At 52.1% G+C, this 19,555-nt stretch overlaps 1 protein-coding gene across 8 annotated transcripts in view; it reads right to left on the reverse strand.

Annotated features, from left to right (window-relative positions):
* Positions 1-7,688: 7,688 nt before the first annotated feature.
* Positions 7,689-19,555, reverse strand: part of ADGRB2 (adhesion G protein-coupled receptor B2) — a 184,609-nt gene continuing 172,742 nt past the window's right edge. For 5 of the 8 annotated variants that reach the window (XM_066638039.1, XM_066638035.1, XM_066638038.1 and 2 more), the window contains 9 exons: positions 19,357-19,528; positions 15,681-15,776; positions 14,869-14,908; positions 13,169-13,833; positions 12,959-13,063; positions 12,292-12,327; positions 11,195-11,299; positions 10,533-10,586; positions 7,689-8,635 (listed from right to left, as the gene is read on the reverse strand). In XM_066638039.1, coding sequence (XP_066494136.1) covers positions 8,456-8,635; positions 10,533-10,586; positions 11,195-11,299; positions 12,292-12,327; positions 12,959-13,063; positions 13,169-13,833; positions 14,869-14,908; positions 15,681-15,776; positions 19,357-19,528 — 1,453 coding nt within the window. In that variant the 3' untranslated portion in view covers positions 7,689-8,455. The remainder of the gene's footprint in view (positions 8,636-10,532; positions 10,587-11,194; positions 11,300-12,291; positions 12,328-12,958; positions 13,064-13,168; positions 13,834-14,868; positions 14,909-15,680; positions 15,777-19,356; positions 19,529-19,555) is intronic. The other 3 variants (XM_066638040.1, XM_066638041.1, XM_066638037.1) reach the window with 1 other exon arrangement.

Consider the following 19,555-nt stretch of genomic DNA (forward strand, 5'->3'; position numbering starts at 1 on the left):
TGTGCCGATGCTGGTTTCAACCCAGTCTGATCCTGCCGAAATCAACGGATTTCTCAGTTGCTAAGGGAGAGCAGGAGGGCGCATTCCACGCCATTGCGCTACCCATGCGTTGTTTCCCCAAATGAAGCCCAACTCAGGAGAAAAAAAGAACATGGAACAATGGGAGCAACAGTGCATTCCTGTACATGTCTATTCAAATTAAATCCCATTGCGTTCAATGGGGCCATGCCCCAGGTAAGTGTTTATAGTATTACAGCCTGAGGGTCTCATTCAGAGCCCTTTACAATGGCTTACTGCTGGTGCACACTCTTGTAAACATGCCGTATGGCACATTTGTGAGTCCTGTCATGGACCCAGCACCAGAGCTAGTCCAGTGCGAGCCTGTGCTTAGCCGGTTCCGCCACCCAGTGGCTTGCTTGAACCGTCGGGTGGCGGAGAAGTGAGTGGGATTGGGGGGAGACGGAGGGAGATGGATGCTAGTTGCAACCTCTTAGGTGCTGTGCTGTGCTGACTTTGCCCTCCTCCTGTTCTTGCAGCACCACACATGACTCCCTACTGCCTCCATAGTGTTTTTCATATTGCATTCTGGGGATGGAGCATGAGAATGGAAATCATGGTGGCCGGCAGATAGCTCACCTGCTACCTCTGGTGCTACTGCCTTCTGGCTGCCACATAGGGGACGGATAGAGTGGATAAGGAATATTCTTTTCTCTCTCCCACAACACTAGAACCAGGGGGCATCTGTTAAAATTGGCGGGCAGGAGAGTTAGGACAGACAAATTAGTCTGTGGAACTTTTGCCACAGGAAATGGGGGCGGTGTCTGATCCAGATGCCTTTAAAAAGGGATTGGACAGATTGATGGAGGAGAGGTCCATAACAAGTTACAAGCCACGATGAGTATGTGCAACCTCCTGGTTTTAGAAATAGGCTTTCTCTGAATGCCTGGTGCAAGGGAGTTGTTACGGGAAGCAGGTGTCTTGTTTTATATGCCTCCTGCAGCATCTAGTGGGCTACTGTGTGATACAGGAAGCTGGACTAGATAGGTCTTTGGCCTGATCCAGTGGGGCTCTTTTTATGTTCTTATCAGGAGGTTATTTTGCCAAATCCCAATCCACTGGGCCTTGTAAACCAGTCCAATCAATCAGAGTTGCCAATAAGCCAAGTTACAGTCCAAAGTCAGGTTCCAGGTAGGTCAGTCCAATCCTTCAGGAAGTCCAAAGCCAAAGTCCAGTCACAATCCACAGTCAGATTCCCAATTCAATAAGCCAAGTTAGTCTCCTCTCCAACCTGCACTCCTTCTATCACCCACCAAACCCTTTCTGCCTCAGGTGCTCCCTATATACCTGAGGGATCTCCTTATGCTCTAGTGGTTGCAGCTGTGCAGCACACCTCCAGCTACCACCTGGGCTTTAATCCTGCATTTACTCAGAGCAAGGGGCACTGTGGACAGCACACCCTATCTCCTCGGTAATATCTTCCGCAATTCCAATACAGAGGTCTCGGGCCTGCCCTCAAACCTGCATACTCTGCTTCAACCAATATGGGTCAGGCCTTCCAGGCAGAGTGAGCTCTGGCCTCTCAATTCCACCCCTCTAAACCAAGCACTACAAAAGACAACATGAAGGTGATGATGGAATGCAAGCGCATGGTTAGAAAAGAACAGCCCTGGCTTCCTGCTGCCCCTCCCAGTGGATTCAAGGGCTGCCGCTTTACTTGGAGTAAATAAAAAGCCAGCACCATGACCCTGCATGTGAGGAATTTGTTCCTTTCAATTCCTGAGTGGTTTGAAATATTAAACAATTAAATTGTAACTCAAGGCACAAAAACGCGCTTCTGTGTCTGTGTGTAATTTCTCAATAAGAGGCAGGCCTGGTCTCTGGCTCTGGAGCTGTCTGAAGTCACCCAGTGCAGCAGGGAAACAGGAGCCTCCAGGCGCCCTCCCACAAAGAGGGTCAGTTACCTCTCCGCTGTTCCACTCTCCAGGAGGACAACACAGCTGCATTTGCCTGAATTCACCGGGGCAAGAGCAGGAGGTGGTCAAGAGAAGTGAAGAAAAGTGCCACTTTTATGCCATGCTTGCTCAGCCTCTAGATCCTTCTGATGCAACGTGAAAGGCAGCCAGGGGACAGCACCAAAATAAACCGAAGACACGGGGGGGGGGGAATAGGGTCACTTCTATCCCAGTTCTAACCTAGTGACACACCAGTGAAGCATGCGTTCCACTGGCACGCACATTTGGAAAAGCACTGCAAAGCACTTTGTGGCAGCATTCCTAGCTGGCATGTCTGTGGAAGGGTTGGAGCCTTCCCACATGCACTGGCAGAGAGAAGGATGCCCACTGGACTGGGTCAGTCCAGTTATGGGGTGTGGGGGCGGGCTGGGGGGAAGGTGGGATATGTGGCACTGGTGTGCACCACATCCTCTCCCCCTTCCCAGGTTCATTCCACCTGCACAGATCAACTTGGACTTACAGCAGTGACAGAGCTGGTGCAGGTGTGAGTTGACCCATAGCAGCTGCTGGGGGCTTACCCAAGGGCAAGGGAGCAATTGTGTAGATTCTGACTGGATGTCAGGAAAAAATTCCTGATGGTCAGGGCAGTTCGGCAGTGGAACAGGTTGCCGAGGAAGGTGGTGGATTCTTCCTCACGGGAGATCTTCAAGCAGAAGCTTGACAAACACCTGCTGGAGATGCTCTATGAGGATTTCCTGCTACAGGCAGGGGGTTGGACTAGTTGACCTTTTAGGTTCCTTCCATGATTCCGTGATATCAACTTATGTCAGCATTCCATGATGAACGGTGTTCCTGTGAATCACTGGCCCTCCTATGGATATAGGGACTGAGACTGCTGTTCCTGAAACTAAGGCCACACATGCCTCCAACTCGATCTCGATTTCTGTGGCCATCTTGATAGAGATTTTAGAGGGATAACTTATCTTCTCTTGTTTGAGAAAAATAACTGAGATTGGAGCCAAGAGAATGACTACTGTTCCCCTCAAAAACAGGATAGGAGGGTCATTATGTCAAAGTGACCTAAAGAGATCATGATTGGCAGAACATGTAGATCATAACTTTCCAAAAGGGAGAATTCCAGGATCTTGTATAACCAAAGTTGTGGGCCAGGAATATTTTGAGATGCAGAGCAGAATGACCTCCTAATTAGAGCTGGGACCATGCACCAAACCTGTCATAATATGCCCAATAAGGAGGTGGAAGCGACATACAGTGTCACATGGGAAACTTGCTTATCTCACGTTATTTAATGTGATTTTCTGGGTGTGGTTCTTTGAGAAACAGGATGGGAAACGAAGAGTGAACATTTGTATCCAAACTGAATCAATTGGCTTGTGTGTAACTATTGTAGAAATAAAGCCTCCAAACCCTTTTAAAAAGTCTGTGACTGTTTGGCATTGTGTCAGCAAAAGAATCTGAAAATCTTTCCAACAATCTTCACGCCACACACTTTGGGAAGAGAAAGAGCAGGTAATCCCATTATGTGAACCGCCAATGTACCTCCTGCTTCGGCTGAATAATGGCCATTATGTCTGTACAATACCTGCATCCTGATGGCCTCCACTGAATTCAGCCTTTCAGCCTTTGTAATCCCTGCAGCCTGCCTGCGTCCTTGCGCTCCGAAGTACATTTCTATTTGGAGCCCCAGCTGCACTTTGACTGTTTCTACTAAGGCCTCCTGGATAAACCCATTGGGCAACATGATGAGAACTTAAGAAGGCACCCACAGTTTGAGAAACGCTGAACTAAAGCCATGCTGTCAGGATGCCACCACTCCCTGAGAGGGCACAAGCCACGATTACTGAGCCAGAACTGCAACAGAATTGGTTCTATGCTCCTCTGCCCCGAACCTGCTCAAAACTTGGCAGTCCTCAGGAGCCGAGGACTTTATTATGCTATTATAGAACTTTATTATACTATTTACTAGTATACTAAATATACGATATATATGTCAGGGACCCCCAACCCAACCAGCCCGTGACTTACCTTGAGTGGGGTCCCTGGAAGGAGAAGCCAGCCAGTTGGTCCGAAGGAGAGCCCCCAAGCTTCTGTTGGGGAGGGTTACCGCCGTCAAATGTGGCTCTGCCAGACCCCGACAGGGACAAAAGGGGGGGGCGACCCCATGTAGAGGGGGGAGAGCAGAGCAACCGAAGCAGGGGCTTGGACGGAGGCGCCGGGCAACTCTCGCCTGAGGGGCAAACTGAGAGGTTTGGGGAAGGAGGAGAGAGGATGCTGGCCATAGAGCTGGGTGGGGCCAGGGGATTTCCCTTTAAGCCTCACCAGGAAGGAAGAGGCGGGCACAGGAAAGTCAGAGCTGGCCCTATAAAGAGGGAGAAGGCCAGTGATGGAGAAGGTGGTTCTCTCCACCCTTGCCCAAGACCAGAACTACAGCCACAACAGGGAAGAGGACCAAGGGGGATGTAAACCCCCTCCCCCTGCTACTATCTAATACAAGTAATATTGTACTTATTTGCAAAGAAAGGTCAAGTTCTCCTAATTAGGCAGTCTTAATGAATAGCCTTCACCCCACTACCTGTCATTGACGGACTTGGAAAAAAACACACCAGAAAAAAAAATGCTCAATCACTGGTCTCCCTTTATTGACACAAGTTTGCAAACTGCAGGAGCTGAGCTCTTTGCAGGGCCGTTAGCAGCTCTTTGCTTTTGGAATAGCCTCAGGGCCGGAGGCAATTAGTTCTCTGATCTTCACCTGTGTTCTCACTGGAGGTTCTGTGGGGCCCATCAGAAATCAGGTCACAACGCACCAAGTGGGTCCTGACCCACAGTTTGAGAAACGCTGGGCTACAGCATCTCTAACCCTGTTAGAAGCCCCGGCAAAAGATTAGGGTTGCAGTGGAGGAGAACTGGGAACTGCACAGCTCAACACAGATTCTGCTCTCAAATGGAGAAATTGTCTTCCCCGACTTGAACTGCAAACCCTAAATTGCAAAGAGCTCAGCTCGAGACGCATCCTCCTCTTCTTTGGGGGGAAAGCAGGCACCACAAAGATGGTCGCTGGTGGATTCTTCCTTCTGCGCTGCGTTGGGCAGCTGCCAGGCAGAGGTTGTGCAAGGCCTCCCGGCTCTTCCAAGGCCCTATCGAGGCAGCTGCTTTCCATCTGTTCTAACAAGGTCGCTCAGGCTCAAGGTGTGTTTTCCAGATTCTCCCGTGGTCTTATTTATTGCCTGACTTTTCCTTCCTCCACTGCAACAACCCAGGAGGGAACACAGCTGCCTGGTTGGTTTCTTTCTGAGAACCTCTGGAACTGAGTAGAAATCAGCAGCGTAGCCAGATGGGGGTGTCAGACCTGCTCGTATTGAATCCTGATAGCACGTGCTGTGCAGCACTGGCATAGCTAGAGGGGGGGCGGCTCGCTAAGTTTTGCACGGAGCCTCACCGCAGCATGCAAGCGGCTCCTCCCCTCCCCTTTGGAGCCATGGGGGGCAAAACAGAGGTGAATGGCTCCCCAAGGGGAAGGGGAGGGGCCGCTTGCATGCTGCAGGGAGGCTCCCTGCAAAACTTAGCGTGCCCCCCCTCGAGCTATGCCAGCGCTGTGCAGTGTATGCAACAGGACGGTCTGCAATGCCAGGCATTCCATTCACAAAACTACTGGAAGGACATTGGCTTGTCAGTCTGTCCTGCAATCGCTGCTGCTTCTGTTCATCATGGGAAAAGCGAGAGGGTCCAGTCAGGCTTGCGCAGCGAGGCCAAATACAGCAGATTCAGTATAAGGGCGCATCGCTTCACAAGGGGGATATGCGCTGTGATCCCCATTGTTAAGTGATTCCGTCGCCTATATATGGAGGCTCAAGTCTTTTGACTTCCGCCCCTTATCCATCAATGGGATGAGTGGATGTATTTCTGCCCAGCACCTGAAAGGCCATTGAATATGTGGCTGGCGGCTTTCATTGTGGGTGGTGGGGCAAAGTTATGCAGAGCACTGTTGCCATAACTCCTAAGGCTTTGGAGGACTGAAACTGCCCCATTTAAACCCCCTTTTCACCAGTAACCTATTTCATCGTGGCAGTAGCAGAATTCTACCCTGTAGCAGCTACCATTTTTCCCCCAGAATCCCCCCCTGCTTTGGGGTAAAGCTACATAATGACAGACTAGAAGGCTTGTGGGGGGGGGGGGAAATGGACGACAAATGGTGGCTACCAGCCATTGTGCTGCTGCACTTGCTGGGGTAAGTTTTGTTCCTTGCTCAATTTCCTTGGTTGAAAAAATAAAATCACCCCCCTGTTCCCCCTTTTCATTTCTGCCTGTGGAAACAGGTGGCAAATATGAAGTCCCACTGAAATTCACCCCTATACACTCGTCTTTGGCTTCTTTCTGGTTTCGATCTGGTTTCGACTTTGCACTGATTCTGTAACAAAAAGTGACTCCACATTGACATCCAAAGCAAAGCAGATTTAGGGGTTCCTCCTCAAGCAAGCAAGCAAGCAAGCAAATAAATAATCTGAGCTGTTTCAACAGAACCCCCAAAGACATTGATAGACTGAGCAAAATGTAAGCTTCCACTCCCCCGTCTGGGCTGTAGCTGAACGTTGCCTACCATGAAAACCGAGGCTCTTTCTCAGGCAAAACAGCCTTTGTGGGAAGTAAAGGCAGTTTCAATAAGACTCAGTACTTTCCAGGATTTTTTTTTTTTGCACACATGGCTGAAAGGAGAGAATTGAAAAAGTCAGGACTTTGAACAGTCCATCATCACGTCATGCCATCTTTCAAGGTCTCCCCTTTTAACAAGCCTGCTGACCAGGGCTGGTCACAGACCTCCTGATGCCTGAGGCAGCATGCTAAATGCTGCCCCCTTACTTGATGCCAGTCTCTGCTTCTCCCACTCTCCAGTGTTCTAGCCCAGCTCTCCTCCACATTCCTCTCTGCCCCCCCTTCTTTTTCCAACCCAGTGGGAAGCAAGTAGGCAGACAGGATGGTTGAGGCTTCCCCAGTCTGCTGGCTCAGGTGACCAGCTTAGTTGGCCTCACTGATGGGCCGGCCCTGGTACTGACAACACCAAACAAAGGGACGGTTCAACTTTACAAAAACAGAGTGGAGTCCTGGTTTTTAGCTAAGGGGGGAGGTGGAGTCAATTGCTCCAGGTACCACGCCTTGAGGGGTGTCAGGGAGGGTGTCAAGAGCTTCCAAGAGGTCTTAGAACATCCAGTTTTTGCCTTTCTAAGGCCTCCAGGAGGCCTTCTTAGGCCAGAGGGTGTATGGGGGTTAAGGGAGGGTGTTAAAATTTTATAGCTCCTGTCATATGCCCCAGCTACACCGCTAGTTTGACCCTTAAGAAGAGGTGGGCAAAAAGCTACCTTGAAAACACTGGTAACCTTCACAATATTTGTTTAAGCTGCTCTGGTGCCCTCCCAAATCACCCTGAGTTTGGTGTTCAGCAAAAACAAGAAAAGGAAGAGAGATGTAGCTCAACTGGATGCCTTTCTAAATTGGTGGGGTGGTGCCAGGGACTGGCAGCGTGGGCAACGGCTGAGAGCCCATCTGAGGGCTGACCCTAGTGCAGTAGTGGTGGCAGTGCCCATTGTGACAGGGGGGCAGCCAGGGGATCATGTAGGTCCCCCATCACGCTGAGTGCCAACACTGCAGATTGATGAAGCAACCTGAGTGCAAATTGTCACCACTCACAGACGAGAAACAGGGAGAAGCTGATAGCAGCAAAAGTTCCACAGAGTGAATGTTTTATTTCCAACAAACACAGCGCCCGCCCCGACCTGGGACAGATGAGGAGGGAACAGGAAGGGAAGACCTGGGAAAGGGGCTCCGCGGAGGAAGGCGACGTAGATGCCACCCTGCTTGGAAGGTGGGGGTGACGAGAAGCCAGGTCTTCTCCCCAGTGCCCAGGCCAGACCCTCTAAAGTCGGAGGAGGAATGCGGTCCCAAAGGGGAGACGCAGGGCGGCGGCGGCAGCTTCAATCCCAAACCGCTGGCCATGCACACAGTGCAAGGCGTGAAGAAAATGTCCAGGTAGAAAAAGAGTTCAGATCAGCTCTCGGTGCCCCAGAGAGGGAAATCCTGTGAGCGGGAGGCCTGGAGAGCCATCGGCGTGTGATTGTGTGTGCGCTTGTGTGTCCCGGTGGTGACTCGCTGCAGGGCAAGGAGGGGGGGTGACAAAAGGAGTGGCAAAAAAATACACACCAGAAGAGCTTCCCTCAAGGTCTCCGAGTGGGGCAGGTGCAAGTGGGGGCATGAGGGGGTGTGCGTGGCCATGTCTACGTGACAGCTGGGGGAGGGGCTGCACACAATTTCTCTTGTGGCCCCCTCCCCTCCTTAGAAAGTGGCCACTGTTTCCAAAAACAAAAATCCCCCAGTAAAACCACCAGAAGGGGAAGGAACGGTCTTGGTTTTTGTGTCTGTTTTCTTTCTTTTTTCCAAAGTGTCTGTGTGAATCTACAGATTTATAGATGACCGAATCCCCGAGTCCACAAGGCTCACACTTCCGTCTGAAAGTCTCCCTCGGAGAGATCCAGGCTCATGCAGTGCTTCTCCCAGTCGGCCGAGTGCAGCTCCAGTCTCTCCCGGTGCTTGGAGGGCAGGGAGCTCAGTGTCATGGCCTTGAAAGTGCTCCAGGACTTCTGCTTCTGCTGCCGGCTCTCGGGGCTGGTGACCTCCTGTTGGAGACAGAGGAAGGAGAGGTCTGTGGGACGTCGGCCCTGACAGCAAGAGCCCCACTTCAACGCCAGCTCTGATCCAATCATCGCGAGATGTGTTAGCCCTCCTCAGGACAGAGCCAGCCCAGTCACGAGGCCAGCTGTGGCGGCAACCTTAAGAGGGAAGCTGGTGGGGCACACCAAGTTCTCCGTCAGTATCAACGTCTACCTAACTCTGTTGCTCCTCCTCCTCCTGATCTCTGGACTCGCAAAGGAGGAGGGGACGCAGCACAGGAGGAAGCTCCCAACACTCTAGCCCAGTGGTTCTCACACATTTAGCATCGGGACCCACTTTTTAGAATGAGAATCTGTCAGGACCAGAAGTGACATCAACAAGCTGGAAAATTTCTAACTATCCTGGTCTGCAATCCTACCTGCACTTACCCAGGAGTAAGTCCCATTTACTATCATTGTTAAAAGAATATACATAGTAGCCTGTTCAAAGCACAGGTCTGTCGCATTTCCGCAAATGCGGTCACATACCTCTCTCTCTGTTGGCAACCTTCAGTCTCGAAAGACTCTGGTATCGCGCTCTGAATGGTGGTTCTGGGACAGTGTCCAGTGTGACTGAAAAGGCCGATTCGGGAGTGACAATCCCTTCCACACTGGGAGCAAGTGCAGTCTGTCCCTGGTCTGTCTCCCTGGCTATGGGCCTTCCTTCTTTGCCTCTTTGCCTCAGACTGTTGGCCAAGTGTCTCTTCAAATTGGGAAAGGCCATGCTGCACAGCCTGCCTCCAAGCGGGCCGCTCAGAGGCCAGGGTTTCCCACTTGTTGAGGTTCATCCCTAAGGCCTTCAGATCCCTCTTGCAGATGTCCTTGTAACATACCATGGGAGCATTCATAACATACCATAACATGGTCACATACCATGGGAGCATCAAGTCTATTAAAAATGAAATATTGAAATGAATGGGGACCCACCTAAAACTGGCTCGCCCGGGGGGTCCCGACCCACTGGGTTTGAGAAACACTGCTCTAGCCCACCACCGTCCTCTCCTCCACACTTCTACTTTCTTCCCCTCTCCCTTTTCAAATGTAGGGAGCAGAAATAGGAGCTACAAAGGCAGCTGGCGTGCCACGGGCTCAGGGATGGGCGGCAGCATTTGATCTGCCAACACTGGGTGTGCCGTCTCAGCAGCCAGCCCTGCTCTGCAAGATTACAGGCTGCCAATGAGGGGGAAGGGGAGAAATGCACCATTCAAGGGCATCAATGCATGGGGGTCAGTTGACCGTGGCATTGCTGGGAGGCTAACCCTGTCGTCGCCGTCACCCCCCCGCGATCACATGGGAAGGCCTTCTTTTGCGTACTACTTGGCAAGGACACGTGAGAGGGCCTTCTCTGCAGAAGCACCCGGTCTGGGGAACTCCTTGCCACTTGTTCTGGCAGCAGCTGGAGACACCCTGTCCTGTTTTAGCTCGTGGGGGCATAGTTTGTTGCCTGTGGATGAGCTGTTCAGATGTTTTCAGTTGCACTGCTCTGGAATGGTTTTTGTGGTGAATTTGGCTTATACTGTTGATTATTTTGTAATGTTGAATTGCTTTTTACTATATTGTTTCAGTGCATTGTTAACCCATCTCTGCCCAGCCCACAGGTGTACACATTTGATTCCTGTTGCGTTTATGCAACTTTGGGCAGAAATAGATTTTAAGCCGCCTTGTACACCCCCTCCCTAGCAGGAGGGGAAGGGCAGGAGATAAGCCAGTAAACGTGGGGCTGCCAGGTCCCTTTGAGGCACCGGCTGGACCCAGCCCTGCCGAACTGCAGCAGAGCAGTTGCACTGAGTTGCTTCAGACTCGTGCCCCATGGACAGGTTGCGAGGCTCTCATTCCCCTTCTTTGAGCATGACAAGGTACTTACGCCGGCCATGTTCTTCTCCCCGCTTCCTGAAGAGACGCTCCACCGTTTCTCCCTCTGCATGAAAAGAGCAACCATGAACCCCCCAAAGCAAAGAACTCAGCAGGAAGTGCCTAAAGCAGCTCACAACCCACTTGGTAGAGAATGAGGGAAATGGAGAGGAAGGGCTGAGGAGACGGTGTCCATCTCCATCTGCCTGCCCAGCATTCTTTCCTCTCCCACGTTTCATCTTTTGAATACATGGAGCTGGAGAAGCAGGAGCGAAGGCAGGTGGGCGCCCCTTGAGTGCCTCAGTCACCCTCATGGATTGATCCCTTAAGTTCTCATTATGCATTGTGTGAATTAGGCCCAAATCCTGACCCACTTTCCAGCACGGGCATAGCTCTGCCAGTGGGGCATACGCTGCATCCTGCAGTTGAGGGGCAGTCACAGAGGCCTCCTCGAGGCAAGGCAATGTTTGTTCCCTTACCTCGGACTTGCATTGCCCTTATGTCGGTGCTGGCAGGTGGATTGCGCCCTTAGATGCTTTGGGCAGCCCTGAATGCTGAATGTGCTCAGGAACACTCTTGCTTCACCTGTTCTGGGGCCTGCTACTTTGGCAAGGCCCTACTCTGTCCTGCTATCAGATGCCATCTAATTTCACTGAGAAAGGAATCCATCCTCACCTTCGAGGCATTTGTCGCTGGTGCCCGATATCGATCCAACGTGTGAAATTTCTGGTTCAACTCGTGGTAAAGTTCTGAGTGACGCTTTCTTGTGTGCATGACTTTCTGCAAGGCACAGGGTGTAAGGGGGGGGGAGAGGAAAGTTAGATCTGGAATCTTCACAGGCTGGTGTGTAGAACGAAGAGAGAGTAAGGCACCCACTGGAGCAATGCTTCTGCGCACCTAGACCTGAGCACTCTGAAAAGCTCTTGTCTGTCTCCTACCAGGCATTACCTGAGCCTAAATGTTTCTCCTTCTCTCCAGCTGATTGCCCCAATGGTGAAAGCTTTTGTCAGGTCAACATTTATGGGCTGAAATCGGCGGCTGATGAGCCTTTAAGACCTGCCGGCGCTAACCACCCCCAATCAAATCTCTCCCGATAACTGGAAAGATATTACCCCCCCCCCATTTACCCAGCTAAAATACTTCCATCCTCGGCGCCAGCATTTTAATCAACTGCTCGCGTTCTTTATTGCCCGTGATAAAACGTGGGGGCCTATTGCATCCGATTATGGTTAAATCAGAGTCGGGGAAAGGGCTTGGGGAGAGGAAATAAACAAAATGGCTGTTATTTCAGAGGCACTGGAGAGTGCAGGATCCTACCCAGCTTCCCATTCATGGCTCTGTGTCTCCTCTGAGCCCAGGCACAGACTGCCGGTTTGACAAGACAGACCTTGGGGCAACGGAAATTTCCCCCTGCCACCTGGCTTTACATAAGAGCTCAATCCACTCCAGCTTCCTGTATCTCACCTCTGGAGAACACCTGCATCCTGCTTGCACCTGGTCTTCTGAGGAAGCCTATTTCTAACGGCTTGTAACCTGCGAAGGACTTTTCTTCTAGAAATCTGTCCAATCTCCCTTTAAAGGTAAGTAGGCCAGATGCCGTCACCACACCCAGTGGCAAGGAATTCCACAGACTAATTACACCCTGGGTAAAGAAATACTTCCTTCTGCCCTAACTCTCCTGACAGCCCATTTCAGAGGGTGCCCCCTGGTTCTAGAGTGCTGTGAGAGGGAGTGGGGTGCCCAAGGGAGAGGGGGAACAGTGGGGCACTTACCTCAAAGTCCAGGTCAGAATAGCGTAGCCTTTTCCTCTGGGGAGGGAGGAGCGAAGCCAACAAAGTACATGAAAGGAAGAGAGAAGCAAAAGGAGCCATTTAGTACTTTGTCCTGCAACTGAAAAGGGAAATGAACGTCTGAAGCGCAAATTTACAAAGGAGAGGGGCACCCGAAGGAGCAGAGGCGGGCCCCAGATCTCCATGCCCCCCATGGATAAGGAGAGTTGCTTCCTTTACTCAAGGGAAGCCCAGGTTTGAGAAACCAGCGACCCCCAAGGACAGGGACCACATTCAAGGCACATACTGTCCCTTCAAGCTGACATCACCTTGCATGTCAAACTCTATGCACCGCCCAGAAGCTCCCTCCCCCGATCCAACCACATGTTCCATCCACAGCTCTGAAAAGCACCCCACACCGCTGTTTTGTGGCTGCCCACAAAAGCCTGGCGAGGGCGCACATTCGCCACCCTGGCGTGTGGAAGCCAGCCACTAATGAACTGGAGGCTGTTCCCACAGCCAGCTCCTCCGCCTACTCCCTGGATTTGGAAAGGGAATGGCGCAGAGGAGGAAGTGTGAATGAGAGGGATGGAGGTCAGCAGACAGGCAGAGGCTGGTACCCCTGGCTCGATTCCCTGCCATAAGTGACTGCTTTCCTGGATGGGTCTACCTGGAGCAGGGGATCACATGATCTCTTGGGAAGGAGAGCGAAACCCTGAACTGTAACAGGGATTTTCATGCTTGTTACTGAAGTCACTGAAACGGGACTTTCTGCCTGTGTACAGAAAAGACAGTGTCTCTCCTCAGCCCCTTCCAGCACTTGCTACCGGAAGCATAACTGGGGCAGAGCCTGCGTGGCACCTCTTCCCACTTCGCTTACCTCGAGGGAGCCCACTTTCATGGCGGATCCGGGCACAGTGCGCGGCATGGTACGGCTGCGCTCCGACAGCTCCGAAGCCAGAATCTGCCGCACCGTAGGGTGCTGTTTAAACTGGAGGCCGTACGGATGCTTGACCGTCCCGTACGGCTGGTTCAAGTTGACATTGATGTGATCCACCGAAGCAAAGCTGGGATACGACTCGCTCTCCAAAGTGTGGCGGCCCTTGGCCAGGGGTGGCGCCTCGTCCAGTTTGATGTTGAGCTTGCCCTCCTCCCGGGTGAAGGGCTTAAGGCTTACTGTCCGCCGTGGCAGCACCATGTAGTTGCTCTCCATCGCGGCCTCCTGGGGCCGCAGCCAGCCATAGTCCAGTTGCCGCAGGTTGCTCTCGCCCCACAGGTAGACCGGCCCCCGCGCGGCATCCAGGTTGACGTCCTTCTTGGCGGGAGGGTCATTTAGCTCGTTGAGCCCTTTCCCCACGTTGTGGGTCATTTTGGGCACCTGAACCAGGATGGAGGTGGGAGGGATGTTCCCAGGGAGAGTTGAGAAGCCCAGGCCGCCCTCGGAGCTGGTGTTGAGCTTTGGATCCTCGTCCCCGTCCAGGGAGATGCGCGACAAGGTGCTCGTGATGGTGGATGGGTTGCACGTGTTGACCTCCTTGAAGAGGACTGGGAGGGAAGAGGGCAGGCAGGTGGAGTACTCAGAAAAAGAAATAAGGGGGGTTCCTTTCCTCTGGGGGTCCTTATCCTAGGAAGGAAGCAGCACCTGCTGGGATGGAGGCCATGAGCTTGACCTGGAAACCCAGGTGCGTTTGGAAGGGTTGTTGAAGGACAGGAGAGCTGACACAGGGCTAGGGGTCTCCACACACAAGCAAGGGGGTGTTCCCTTGAGACTTTTAGGGTGTGCTGTGCAAGGTCCAGGGTGGGGGGACTGAGGCATGGCAAGAAGGGAGGAGTGAGTTTCTGGGGGCTTGTTGTGAACATTGTATGTTAATGACAAATCCGTAGCTATTCCTGGCTGGTGGCCTGAGAATTCTTGGGACTGACAGCTGTCCCTTCTTGCAGCTGATGTCTGCCCTGCAGGGCTGGCCTTAGGAGCTGCAGGGCCCAATGAAAAACATTTTTAAGGGGGGGCACCCCCGTGGTCGTCCCAGTTCGCCAGAATGAGCGGCAGGGACAAGGCTCCTGACAGCAGTGTCACCACCTACAGTTGCTGGGGGGGGGGGGGGGAATTTCAAGCCAATTGGACCCAGAGGCAGGTGGCCGTACTGTCCAGTGGTGATGCCTTTCTTACCACACTCTCCTCACGGCACCTTGGCAAGAAAGACTCCATATCGGAGTGTCAGTTATAGAGCAAGTTGCTGGCTGTGGGCAATCCACTTGATGCCCCAGTGGGGTGCCCTCCAAGCACAGGGCCCAACTGCCCTAAGGCGGGCACTGCTGCCCCTACCTCCTTTTTGCCTGTGGCATGTTTTAGTTGCTTGGAGTTGTATCCATCTCACTGAGCTCAAAACTTATGCCCCTCCCCCCAACAGGACACTGGTTCTGCTATGTCCTGGGAAATAATTTTAACTGGCTTCTCTTCAATGGACTATAATCCTCCCACCTGCTTTGGAAAGGAAGTCAGGGTCCCAGCCATTGGGTTACCCCAAAACCTTCTCCGCTAGCCCCAAGTACCAGGAAGCGAGAGGGAGAAGGACTCACCTGTCTGACACGCCAGGTCAACATCCTTTTCAAAATCTGTCTATAAAAACACAGAAAGAGGGGGAGAAAGGGAGAGAGCAAGAGAGCGAGAGAGGAAAAGGCAGAGAGAGAAGGCGGGAGAGGGGAAATGAATGCATCATGGATAGCCAATGCAATTCCGTTCAGGCTTTTCTTTGAGACAAACAACATAACCAGAACCCTTTGCACTTGTGTAGTGCTTTCTCAATGTTTAACATGTTCTCAGTGTTTAACATTATCATGATGTTGTCCAGATTGATTGATTGGATTGATTGATTTCTGTATGCTTTCCCCTAAGTAAGCTAAACCTGGAGCTCAAGGCAGCTTTACATCAGTGATTCCCAAATTTACTGTTGAAAAATGGTACATAAATATTGCTAATAATAATAATCAGAGCGAATACTAGAACAATTCCGTTGAATAAGTGTCATCAAGTTGGCCACTAATTTTTTTGTTGGTTGCTGATGACCTGTGCTTTTCTCACTGCCCCCTCCCCCATTTTTCAAGAGAAAAAAAGAGGCGAAAAAAGCCATCGGCCGCTCAGAGCACACCATAACCCAGAAGTAATTGGAAGTGCTGTCATCATGTCCCTGCAATTACTTCTGGATTTTGTCATGAGAGGGATGTAAAATATTTTTGTGTGTCCTCAGGCGCCAGATGCTACGCTACTATGTGTGAGGGCATGGTGGGGTGATGGAGCACATCGACACAGGGCTTGCCAGCACACTCTTGGCGCTATAAATCTCTCCCCCCCCCACACCGTCTGCCATGACATGGGCCCCACACTCACTCACCAAGATCTGCACCTGACCGTTTTTGCAGGAGTCTGGCGAGTTCTCATTCTCATCACTCTTGCACACTCCGATCTGGCACTTCACCACATCTTGTACCTGGGAGAGACAGGCACCTTTGTCATGACTGGCTCACAACCTCTTGGGGGGGGGGGCAACCCACCCCTTGCAAATTCATGGTCTCCAGCCCATTTCACATAAAAGGGGCGTGTGGGGGAAACAAAACCAGCGTTCACTTTTTGCACGTTTGCCAGATGGCATGGAGATCTGCCCCCCCCAATAGGCACTAGAACAGTGATTTTCAACCTTTTCTGTCTCACAGCACATTGACAAGGTACTAAAATTGTCAAGACACACCATCAGTGTTTTGACAATTGACAAGGCACACCATGCTGTTGGTGGGGGGCTCACATCCCTATTGAACCTACTAACAAATGACCCTCCCCCAAACTTTCACGGCGTACCTGAAGACCATTCGCGGCACACCAGTGTGCCACGGCACAGTGGTTGAAAATGGCTGCACTAGAATAATGACTCACAGTCACAGCACAGTCCTATGCATGTCTACTCAGAAGTAAGTCCCATTATTTTCAGTGGGGCTTACTTCCAGGGAAATGTGTATAGAGTTGCAGCCCCTTTCAAGTTTATCCATTTGCCGAGAAAAACTGGAAGATTTTGTTTTGCCGTTCTTAATTAACTTTTTGCTTCGATTCTTTTTTGTAGGGGAAAAAAAAAGTGTAATGAGTGTGTGACTGTTGTGGTGCCCCCTGGCAGGAGCTCAAAAATGCATGCGTGACTTGAGGCAGCCACTTTTACTACCCATGTGCCCTGGGATGCAGCATCACGTGGTAGTGCGTGTGGTTGAAAAGAACAGACCATTGCAATGAATGAATGAATGAATGAATGAATGAATGAATGAATGGGGGAGGGGTGCCAATGCCATAACCTGCAACACATTTAGACTCTGGGAACAAACCCCCCCCCCCCAAGCAGCACTGGCACCAAGGTGGGGGGGATACCTGTGGCAAAACCCTGAAATGTCCCTGCTGTGGGGCTCCCTGAAGGTGCAATTCGCGCCACAATTATAGAAAGAGTGGTGGCCGTGAGCTAGAGGACCTTCTGGCAGCTCACCTGGGATGGCGATGGGTGGGTTTCTTGCTTACAGGGGCAGAGTCAGGGTCCGCAAGGGCAGGCACTGCCTGAGGCCCCACAACCTCAGCAGGATCAACCCCACCGCCGCCAAGCATCCATGGTGCAAGATGGCTGCGATCCAGGCCTCTCAGGGCCATTCCCATCCACAAGCCCAAGTGTTCCCTGAAGGCCCCGCATGTCATTTCAGAGCCTCCACAGGATCCTCCCCTTGGCTGGTGAGAAAGGTGGGGTAGGCCATCACCTATCACTGCCACTATTAGCTGGAGGGGTGTGGGGCCCAGTGCCTCATGAGGGCAGAGGTATTACACACAGCCCTGGTGCCTGGGGCAATGATGTCACATGCACTGTGATGTCACTTCTGGGTTCTGCAGTGGATTCGTGGCCCCCATTCCTTCTCCTGTGGGCTCCCTTTAACCCTTGAAGGGTTCAGTAGCTGCCAGTATCTCCTCTGTAATTAGAGTGGCGCCTGAGGGGCAGTCATGCACTCCCCCTGGGTTAGAGCCTGGGGCAGTTGCCCCTTATGGCTCTTGAGGGGAGAAACATTGCAGGGATTTGCCCCAGAGCCCCTACAGCAGGGGTGCCCAAACCCTGGCCCTGGGGCCACATGCGGCCCTCGAGGCTTCTCAATGCGGCCCTCAGGGAGCCCCCAGTCTCCAATGAGCCTCTGGCCCTCATGAGATTTGTTGGAGCCCACACTGGCCTGACGCAACTGCTGTCAGCATGAGGGCGACTGTTTGACCTCTCACCTGAGCTGTGGGATGAGGGCTCCCTCCACTCCTTGCTGTTTCAAGTCTGTGATGCAGCAGTGGCAGCAAAGGAAAGGCCAGCCTTGCTTTGTGCAAGGCCATTTATAGGCCTTGAGCTATTGCAAGACCTTCATTCATTCATATAAGTTCATCTTTCATATATTCTTTATGTAAACTTATGCAAATTTATTCAAATTTTAAATTTAAATTAATTCTTCCCCCCTGGCCCCCGACACAGTGTCAGAGAGATGATGTGCCCCTCCAGCCAAAAACTTTGGACACCCCTGCCCTACAGTATGGCTTGCCCCCCTCCACCAGCTCTTTTGCGTAGAATGAAGAACTCCTTTTGGGCGAGCGTTGGTAGCGGACAGTGGAAGTGCAGGGTTGGCGGCCTGAGGTTCTGCTTCGCTTCAGTTGTTGCCTCTAGTCCTACAATAACAAATTTCCCCCTGCTGTCTTCACTGTTACCTTGAGAGTATTTATGAGCCATCATTATGCCTCTTCTCTCCCTCCTAGACATTTGTTTATTAGCCTGTATAAATTCTTACTTTCTCGGCTCTCGCACGGCCAAAGTGCACCTGCCGTTCCAGATGACCTTCTTACCGCCCCCACGTCAGCCTTAACGTTGCTAAGCTGCCCATTTTTCGTTGCAAGGACACGGCGGCTACAAGTGCTCTTTTCCTGACAGGCCAGTGAGGTATGTGGGAGCCGCTGCTTCCGGCAAGGCACTCCGGCAAGCCTGCACTGGGTGTTTATGGAACAGTCATTCGCCACTCATCACACCAAGACAAATGGGGCATTCAAGGGGGGCTCTGGCCTCCGTCGCAGAGATGGATATTAGAAGGAGAAGGTTGTCTCCAGGTAGATGGCATGAAATGTTGTGAAATCCCCGCCCAGGTGCCAGATGGCCATTAATTGGATTGATTGATCTAGAACTCGAACAAATGCTGCTGGCACCAGGTGACAAATACTGCTTTAAGGTGCTTGGGGGGAGCTTTTCTGTCTCCCGTCTTGGAGGGCAGCTGAGGCGGTACGCCCAAGGTGGGGCTGCCCTCCCTGTACAACAGCATTTCCCAAACATAACTGGGAAATACAGGTGGGAACCTGTATCCATGGATCTGGTATCCGTGGCTTCACTTATCCACGAATTCGCGGGGGGGGGGGGCATTTTCATACAGGCACCCCCAGTACCCGCAGTTTCCGTATCTGCACCCCCCCCAGAATGGAACCCGGGGATACGGGCCCCCCTGTATACCAATTGCCCAGGCTGGCTCAAGGCATTTTGGAGCCTTCGGCAGTGCACCAAATACTATCACAGTGCCCACTGCCCCTGTTGAGCAGCATCTTGCCATGCCCAATGCTGCCCCCTTACCTGGTGATGTGCCCCCAAACCATTCCTCCTCCTACCACTCCCTATATTTGAAGAGGAAGAGGGTGACAGAGCAGAAGAGGAAGTGTGGAAGAGAGGGAAGTGTTGAGCTCGAGCACTTCCTAACCGGGAGACACCAGTGATAGGGCAAAATTGATGCCATTTTTGGAATCAGCACCCAAATTCATATAAAAACGCTGTAATTTTTAAGTTTTTCTGAGTCTCCGTTTCACAGGCCTGTGCAATTAGTTCGTTTCCAGAGGCCTGTTCAATCAGCCTGCTTTGTTTGAACACATGCACGGTTGGGGCACTCTTCCTAGTGTGCCCCATGATAGGACCCCAGGAGAGGGAGAAAGCACAGCATGGATGCCTCCCCCCCCCAACCAGCAGACTGCCAGCATTCAGTGCCCACCTCTCTTCGCAGAAAGCAGTGGACGGTGATGATGACGAACCCCTGGACAGAGTTGAAGACAGCAAAGAGGACCTGGAAGAGGATGGAGCGCCGGTCGGTCATGGCGAGCACCGCCGACATCCAGGTGAGCGCCAGCAAGGGGAGGACCACGCAGGAACTCCACAGCGATGCCCTGGGAGGGGGTGGGAGGGGAGAAGGT

The sequence above is a fragment of the Tiliqua scincoides genome, chromosome 10 (assembly GCF_035046505.1).
Source record: "Tiliqua scincoides isolate rTilSci1 chromosome 10, rTilSci1.hap2, whole genome shotgun sequence".
In the NCBI taxonomy this organism is placed as follows: Eukaryota; Metazoa; Chordata; class Lepidosauria; order Squamata; family Scincidae; genus Tiliqua; species Tiliqua scincoides.